At 42.3% G+C, this 9,476-nt stretch overlaps 1 protein-coding gene across 12 annotated transcripts in view; it reads right to left on the minus strand.

The window, feature by feature from the left end:
• rapgef1b (Rap guanine nucleotide exchange factor (GEF) 1b) overlaps window positions 1-9,101 on the minus strand; it is a 45,248-nt gene extending 36,147 nt beyond the window's left edge. For 3 of the 12 annotated variants that reach the window (XM_076886644.1, XM_076886647.1, XM_076886646.1), the window contains exon 1: window positions 8,028-8,129. In XM_076886644.1, coding sequence (XP_076742759.1) covers window positions 8,028-8,058 — 31 coding nt within the window. In that variant the 5' untranslated portion in view covers window positions 8,059-8,129. Of the gene's footprint in view, window positions 1-8,027; window positions 8,132-8,806 lie in introns of those variants that run through there. The other 9 variants (XM_076886642.1, XM_076886643.1, XM_076886645.1 and 6 more) reach the window with 6 other exon arrangements.
• Between the last annotated feature and the right edge of the window lie 375 nt (window positions 9,102-9,476).

Genomic DNA, 9,476 nt, shown 5'->3' on the forward strand with positions numbered 1-9,476 from the left:
GGCCACTCGTCATCCACTTGACACTTTGTGCACAAACACAGCACTGGATGAGACTGAAAGAGAGATGCCACATAATATATTTAATCTTACAGATCAAATGCACCCTGGCATACCAAACTTTGTGAAAAATGTCCAAATGTAGCTTCTTAAAAATAGCCTTGGATGACAGACGTGTCCTTTACAAAGACAAGACTTGCCCACGTATAGACACTTATAATTAGGCAGCGGTCGTCTAAACTGTACTAGAGAGATTTGAATCACTCATACACAAAAAGAAAATTAAATGCAACTTTGTAATTACTTCTATATTAATCCGTAATAACACATTTTTGTGTCATCTTTTTCCAACTGTGGAAAAAGATGACACAAATTTATATTATTTTTGGAAAACAGAGATCGATCTGTAGTCTACATGCTAAGGTTGGGCCACGGGATATAAATACTGTCAGTCAGTGATTAGCTGCAGGCTTTTATACATGTTTGTATGGGGGTTTTGAAAGGGCATCGTAGGAATCACCGTTTTCAATGAGTGAAATGTAGTCTGGCAAAAATCTATGTTAATAGTCACTTCCTAGTTACTTCCTAACGCGCATAATCGTTTATGTCAGTGTCAGCTGCCTCTAAGTGTCTGAGATTTGTTTTGTTTTTTAGTTTTTTTTTTAAACCAGACAAAAGCTACAACTGTTATTTTATTTTTTTATTTGAACTGTTAAGCAGGCTATTATTAGCTCATTCTTGTCATCTGTACCAGTTTACTTGCTCAGCTGATGTCTGTCCACTTATCTGACATTCCACGGGTAAAAAGAAAAAGCTACATATTGCTGTTTCAGATGAATGAGGAAAGTTGCCTCTACATAACTGCATATCACCTTCCAGGGTTTTATTGATGTGCTGTTATTTTTGTCGTCTGTTCTTCCTCAGTATGCAGACACACTGCAGCAGACAGCATGACTGCACTTCCAAAAATAGTATGGTGGGCCCTTTACAATACATCTGACGCTATAAAATGATATCTTCATTTTATGTTTATGTTTTAAACAATAGAAAATTAGGCAGGACGCTTCCAAAGATAGAATCAGCATGGACAAGTCTAAAGACAAGCATTTTGGATGCTGAGGCTTTTGTAACAGAATTTAAGGGGAAAAAAGAATCAGTGAAATTTAACTCATTATTTGCTGTGAGATATCAGTCATATGAAGAGAAACAGGTCAAATAACAACTCAAAGTCTTCTCAGGCCAAAGCTGATAAATTATGTGATTATTTTGCCTTTAACCTCAGAAACATTCCATTTATTTCTGTTCATCATTGCTGTTTTAAAAGCACATTCACACATTCAGGTTGTATAAGAATGAACATCCAAGCAGAAGTGGGTCAGCGAACACTGAAACAAACAAACAAATTCCTGGATTTTGTCCACAGGGCTACAAGCTCATTCAGTCACTGGCGAAGTCAAGATTGTGCGTGTTTGCATGCATTTCATCTACAATCTGGGATTAATATAAAGAAATCAAACCAAGGATTCACATTCATCTACAACCAAACAAAAAACACCCACACCCACATGCACCTTGACAACAAGGCTGACTTGTTTGCAAGCAATGTCAACTTCTCTCGCTTACCATTCCTGATTTAGACTGGTGTCGGAAACTGGCAGCAACTGTGGGACGTCCCCTTCATTGTATGCCAGCTCCCTGACCCAGCCATGCCACCCTGGGGTCTACATGATTTGACACACTGAACGCAGGAAGGCACGCACACACACATGCACACTAAGGCGCAGCTTGACAGAACCCACCCCCCCGCCTTTAAATAGATTTCTACATTTTCCGCCTTTGAGATTGCTGCTTTCAGGCACACCAATGCCACTCGCCTTTTCTCTCTCTGTGTCCCTGCTGCTCACTTTTCTTCAATAGAAAACTCAACATAGACAGATTTTTCTTTTCTTTCCTTCATCCTTGCAATGGTCAGTACTGTATCTGCAACACACACAGTGCAGTCCCCTGTGTGGATACACAAAACACAAAATACCCTGTTCCCTTCAATCAAATTTCCATAATATCAAAGTGTTAGAGTTACAAAGCGTTACAATAGTGCGTTAGAGCGCTATTGTAACTCAGTCCGAAACAAGAACTGAAAGACAACATCATTGGACACATTTGGAGTTTCAGTAGTGGTTCTCTGTCACACCGCTTTTACTTCTACAATCTCATCACAAACACCAGCAGTCTGAGTGAGGATGCTGTGGGTTCTGGCAGATGGGTTATAAAGACCGTTTGATACGATGCGATCGTTCAGATAACAAAGATTTGGATTTAGACGAGCGAATTGAAGCAGCAAAAAAAGACTTTTAGGCAGTGTGCAAACCAAGTGACACCAAAAAACAACATAAACAATAAGATCCAGAAACTGTTTATTTTGAAATTAAAGCCTCTGTAGTCAAATCAGCAGCTAATAGATGAATAACTACAAAATATTGTCCTTCTGCAGTATGACCAGCTATTTGTGTTTGGCCTCTGTGCATCTGTTTGAAACACATTACTCACGCTACGGTCTCTGCAGAGGGCCATCATGACTACAGGGTCTGGGCAGCTCAGGGTACACAGACAAAATACACACAGTGAACACTGACTTTTGTTGCCTGCTGGGTTGAAATACATAGATTTATTAGGCTGAGCGCACCACAGACTGTGTGTTTTCAAAACAAGGTATTATGGCACTCGGCACTGTGTAATTACACAGCGATAGACTCGGCTACCTTAATTATGGAGCCTCTATGTTATACCAGCTCATCAGGGTGGATCTGTTCACGCAGCTTTAGCAGGAGGAAAGAAAAAAAATCAAACAGGGTTAACCCCAACATGTGGGTCAGAAAACATGCCCAGTTACCAAGGTGAGGCGAGGCAGGCAGCTTGGAGTTAAAATACCAAGATTACAGCTCCATAGCGCACATTTTCTGTATTGTGTAACAGGATTAAGACCAAAGCATGCAGGCACAGTATCAGATCCTAACCTGATGAGCCAGGATTAGAGCAGTTATGGCTTCTGTCTACATTTTTTTTCGGGGGGGGGGGGGGGGGGGGGGGGGGGGGGGTAAATAAGGCAAAGAGGAAGCCTGTGATTGAAGGCTGTGGCCCCACAGAGCAGCCTCCTCAAACTGGGTCCACCCAAAGCTTCAGCAAAGCAAATGAGCACCTTCCATAAAGCCACACGACACAAAAAGCACAGAGAGGAATGTCCCCTGCATTTTATTCCACCAGCGAAGGCTCCAAAGCTTGCAACCGCAGACTCAGACAAATAATCGTCACAAAAAGCAATGCGTGTATGCGTTTATTTTAACATAAACTGCAGAATGAGTGTAACGCCATTAAAACTTTTGAAACCTGATGAGGGAAAAACAAAAAAACAAAACAAAAAACAAAAAAACAAACACACTTCACATTTCTAGTAATGCTCATCTGCTAAAGTAAATGTCCTTGTCTAGTTTCTTCTTTGGGTATTCGAAGTCATTACGAGTTAAAATACCCAACATGCTTGTTTCTCCAGTAAAACAAATGTACAACTGATCACCAGCAAAAGTACTGTGTGCTGTCTTTACCTGTGTCTTCATCTAAATCACCCTGCAGAGAGGAGTCTGTGTCCTCTGAGGAGGCCTGGCTCCTCCAGCTTATATTGCCCATCCAACAGTCCACGCAGCAACTAGTCCAGGTGATACTGATGCTTACGCCCTTTGTATACTGTGTCGTAGGTCACAGTGGCATTTTTTTAGAGCTCTCTCTCACAAAGGCACTGCTGAGAGTTAGTCATAACTAACTTAGCCTCATGATCATCCTCACTTGACTCAGCCACGTTACACAGGACTTCAGAGGAAGAGCCACATATAGCAGTGACACAAGTCAGGAGGAGTCCAGAAGCATTGTGCTTTTCCCAAATCCAATGTGTTTTATATTCATATTCTTATAAATCTTGACTTAAGCAATCCTGGAAGGATGTCTGAGTGGGTGTCGTCACTGGTCCTGGAGAGAGTCCAACACTCCACAGTTATCTGGAATGGAGAATGCACTCAACAGTAATAAGGAAATGAGACGGCCACCTGCGGGAATAAACGACCTGCTCTCTGGCATGTAGGCCAACACGCAGCAGTGAACTCAGGGGAAGCATCTTCTTTCTATCCTTTTGAGATAGATTCAACACCTCAACAAAGTCTCTCAAAAACACACGTGGAAGTTGAGAGATGGGGAATATGACCCGCCAGTGACATACTGCTGCACTGAATTACACGTGAGACCACTGAAAATTATCTCAACTGCAGTCTTTCGCTCCACCTGGAAGGTGATGAAAGCACCTTAAAAATGTTCATGTTACAAAAACCCAGACTTCCCTTCGCTTCTAATCGATTGCCCTGGTCCAGCCATTACGCCACATGTAATCCATCCATTTCTCTATCCGATTCACTCTCTGCTCACAGACTTTATCCACCCTCTCCCTTTCTCTTCCCAAGCTCTTTTCCCTCCCTCTTTTTGCATTCCCATACACGGCACCAAAAAAAATAAATAAAAAATGTAATTACAACACAGCTAAACCTATATGGGAAAAGCAAGCCTCTCATTCTGTGGTAGAGGGAGGGTGAAATGCTTGCTGCCATCAAACCTCAAAATTGCAGCATGACAAACCAGTGCTCATAGCTTGCTCTGTGCAACAGTGGGATCACTCATCAGCAATGTGGGCAGACCGAGTTATCCCGGGGAACCCTTTTGTAATCAGGACTGCTTTAGCTCTTGCTCAGAGTTTTTTTGACACAGGCATGCAGAGCTCGGCATTTACGGACATTAGGAAAAAGAAGCTATTTTAAGTCTGAAGCAACGAGCTAACCGCTTAGCAAACGAGGGCCATCGAAGTTTCACACACACACTTTAGTTTTAGCTCTTGTAATGCCTGACAGTAAACAGTGCAGCTAAGACCCTTTCAAAGGGTGAACCACAGATGCGCACTGCCACACTATGCAGCGAGGGGGGTGCAGGGAGTCTAAAATAAGGAACTGATGGATCAGTTCTGCCGCTGCGGCTGGCTACTACCGTTGACTGTCCAGTAACAGAAGAGTCCGCAAGCTAATTTTAAAACACTGCACTGCTGCTCTCACGACTTTCTTACCAACACTGGTGTGCCAAAATGTGTCGTGTCACAACCCCAGTCTGCATGAGGGAAATTTTTGCAACCGTGAAAATCTCAACAATCTTTTCATAAGCAGCTTTTCTGGTGTGTTTAAATGTGTGTTTTGAGCTGTAAAGTGTGCACAGCATCCAAGCCTAATGCGAGTGGGAGAAAAAAAGAATTGTTCTTCTTTTTATTTCATTTTTATTTATTTTTTATTAAATTAATTTTATTAAATTATAAAAATTTTATTTAATTCACAAATGACTACGTGCATCTTTGAAATAAATGCCGCTCACGGGATAAAAATATAGTCTTGTAGTTCATCTTTAAAAAAAAACTCAAGCCAAAAAAAGCAATACAGCACGTCTTAGTCGTGATCACCTGATATTATAATAAAAATGGTTTTTTTAAAAAAGACATCTCTCAGTATTTTGTATATCATTAACAGGCTAATGTTAGCAGACTGAAATGAATAAATTAAGCACTGACAAACAAGCCCAGCTAGCCAACACACACACACAAACACACATGCACCCCCACCACAAAAACATGTTACAAAACTTTGCACTAACGCCGGCCAAGTGACTACAATAACTCAACCCAGAGCTGGTATGGTGTTTTAGAAAGCAGTGGCTAAAGAACAGATGCTGTTCTCTGCTGCTGAAGTAGTAGTAATGTTAGTGCATTAATGTAGCTAACTTACCTAAAAACAAAAACAAATACTAAAAGATATCGAAAAGCTGCACTGTCTCTCACATCACCTTTGACTGTACTGTCACTGAGACAGTGCATGAAAACTAGTTATTATTATGACTGCTATTATTAGAAAGACACCGGTGAAAAGAGCAGTGGAACTCTGAGGTTTGAGCAAAATAACAATCTTTAAAGTGTACAAAGGGCACATATCCTGGCAACGGGGAGCAGTTAGAACAGATTTTTATTGACCCGTGCAGTTTTAGAATGGTTTGTGTGAATGAAGGCTTCCTACACATGTAGACAAAACAAGAACGGAAATACAAATCGAACGAAGGAAAACTCATCCCAGGTGATGTGTCTCTGTTTTTATGCGGAAGATCTTCCTGAAAAGTGGATTCTGGGTTGGTTCTTCAAAGTGACGCTAAATGGGTTTTCTTTCTTAAAATTTTGTATCGCCTTCATTTCAAAAATTAGGCCATCTTGACAACAACAAATCCCATTTCAGGACTGCTGCGCTAAATGTTTCACATCTTAATTTAACTGCAACAGTGGAATCATTCTAAGTGGGTCATTTAAAGTATGACATCCAACAAGTAAACATACGGTACGTACATAAAACGCTGCGGGATTAGAAAGTGTCTGAGCAGAGTCTGCAAGTCACAGTGCAGCACTCTCAAAACCAGCCAGAAATAATTCCCGTCAACAATGCATCGTTCACCAGTGATAAGCAGTGGATGAGAAGTATTTTTAACTTTTGATCAATGTCAGCACCCCCACAACTATTTATACTACTAATCATGAGCTCATTTAGCAACACTCGGAAAACTTAAATTGCTTAACGCACTGAAAGACAGGAAAAAGAGAAGAAGAAAAAAAAAAGATGCCTTGGAGCTATTAATATGTGCTGACACTGCACACCAACCCAGTCATTCAGCTCACATCATGTACTATTATTAAGGCAGGCTACCTGACAGCATCTTCAAGTTTTAGCTTACACCAAAATGTGATCACACAGACTCAAAGCTTTTAAGCCTTCTGAGAAAAGCATTAAGAAACAGCTTCGGCTGTCTGGCTGCTGTTACGTTTTTTGGGGGACAAACACCGCAACACACTGAATCTGTTTATGGATTTCAGTTTTGGGCTGCTTGAGTGATGAAGTCATGTCGGTGAGTACGTAGAGAATGGGATTCAGCGCAAGAACCATCCATCTGATTTCATCAGAGGTGACACGCCTGGGCTCCACCGCACATGAGGTTCGCTTTTGCTTCCCGCGGGAAGGGCAAATTAGTGACTGGGTGACACCATCCCCGGTAATCGGAGGAGTATGTTGATGCAGCTAGTGAATTTGGTGTCCATGTGTTTGCTCCTCAAGGCACCATTCTGCCAGCGACTAAAACTGTCACCCTGTTTCTATCCAGTCTCCAGAGACGAAGCCTTTCACACTTTCTCTCACACTCAAGCACTGCCTGCTGCAGAGTTTTCTGTTCTGAGTCCCAAGTCTCGCCCTTCCCTGTTTCCATTACACTAGCAACCACCACAGTGTGTCCTTGGGGACATATTTGGGATCAATAGGCAGATGAGAACAGACCAACAAGTAAACAACTGGGAAGAATGGAAGCAGGGGAGAAGTGATGGTTTGGGTACTTGCTTTTAAGTTATCAGTTAAGCAAAGAGTCTACAAAAAAAGAAAACAAAATAAAAAACTCTTGCATTGCCTCTGACTTTTCATTTAGTTGTGACCATATGTAGTCATCTGTCCGCAAGACACGAAAGGAATCGGAAACTTTTACGCCTATGAAGAATGACTGAGCTAGTGGAGGATGACACTCCCTCCCCTCCTGTTATTGGGGGCTCTCAGTGTGTGTGTGTGTTCGCCTTTTCGCCCACTTACTGCAGGCAACACTGGGCAGGACACTATGTGGAGCGAAGCAAGGAGACAGCTGCTGGAATGGGATGCAAGTGTAGCTGACGGGTATAAAGTTTCCTTCCCAAAATCCCATCCATACCCCAACACTACTGCGTTTCCTCCCGTAGTGATTGTGCTCCGCAGTGAGAGTGAAAGTGAGAAAGTGAGCGACACGAGTAGACAAAATGAAAAAAATAAAAATAAAAATACGGGTCAAACCAACAACAAAAAAATGCCACGTGCACAATAGTGAAAATCAACACAAATACACACCCAGCAGCCCAGCGCGTGAACGCAATCCCATTCCAGGGGTAACAAGGCAGCTAGCCTTAGCCAGTAAAAGCTAACCTTGAGCTGCTGCTAGCTAAACCCGTCTTTAGATGTTCGCGGACGGCCAATTGGGAAGCAGGAGAAAAATGTCACACGATATATTCACTCATTTACGCGTCTTCCAAAGGGGAAAAAGGCGAAACACACGTGTTTCCTCTTGAGTGAAATTCAGAGATTTGTCCCGAGATGGTTAGCAACGCTCGCAGACAATCAAACCGGGGTGGTGTATTTACGACCCCCGTACCGAGAGTGAATGGAGAAATGCCGGTGTAGTACCATGGAAGAAAAGCCAGCACGATTTTTCTTAAAAAAAAAAAAAAAAAAAAAGCTATTTCCCCGGATTAGCTCGCTAAACTGTTTTGAACACGAGAAGCTGTATTATTTTAACTAATGGATCAGTTAACCAGCTCTCCTTAAGTCAGCCTTTTGGTTTAAAAACGGGACAAAAAATATGAAAATATCATTAGCCGCTACCAGCTAGCAGACGCTTTATTTTAACTGGATAGCCGAGAAAAAGAACAATCCGTGAGGCCCAATTAAACCACCATTTACACCCAACACACTCATCCAAGCTTTATCTGGAGCACCCCCTTTTTTGTTGGCGTATGTGTTGATCAACAGACCCCCATAATTTAATCCATCCGAGCCCCGTATAAGGGAGACCGTTATACAGTATCCCGAAGGTGGAGCGGTGAGGTTCAGTCTAGCCGGGCAGGACTTACCTTGCTTGCTCTCTATTTTTCTCGACATTTTCGTAGCCAGCAGCTGTGATCCCACTCGCAGTTCAACAAAACCGTAGCTACAGACGAGCCTCGCCGTGCCTCTCCTCGGATTATTCCCTCATTTTCGATATGTTGTTGTGTCCACGAGATGATTCCGCCCCGGTTAATATAATATATTTATAGGCCACAGACATTGGTACGGTTATAAACTGCCTCCGTCCGTCTCCGGGTAATTTTCACTGGATACACACACACTACGCTCACGTTAATGCCTTGAGCGGAGACTCGGCTAGGGTAGGCTATCATCCAGTGCAACAGCGCCCCCTTGCGTCAGGAATTAGCCACGCCATCTGTCAACAAGAGCATGGGCGTGTTTCGATTTCAGTTCAAAGTTAAAGCAAGCCCCGAATGTAATCCATACTGATTTTGCAAGTGCTGTTGCACACAGTCTCATAAATTAAGTCATCTGTCTTTTTCATGCAATTAAATAATAATAATGTGGAAATTCACCAATCATCCATTCACCCATATATCAATCTATCGCAGATGGAAAAAAATGCAGAGTAGCCTGGACGGCAGCGATTTTTTTAACCTCATCAATTTTAGCAGCAGAAGGCTAATGAAATGATGGAGTGCGCAGGCTTCGAACAGCCATTTCAGCAGCTCGGTT

This window comes from Maylandia zebra, linkage group LG7, assembly GCF_041146795.1.
Source record: "Maylandia zebra isolate NMK-2024a linkage group LG7, Mzebra_GT3a, whole genome shotgun sequence".
Lineage (NCBI taxonomy): Eukaryota > Metazoa > Chordata > Actinopteri > Cichliformes > Cichlidae > Maylandia > Maylandia zebra.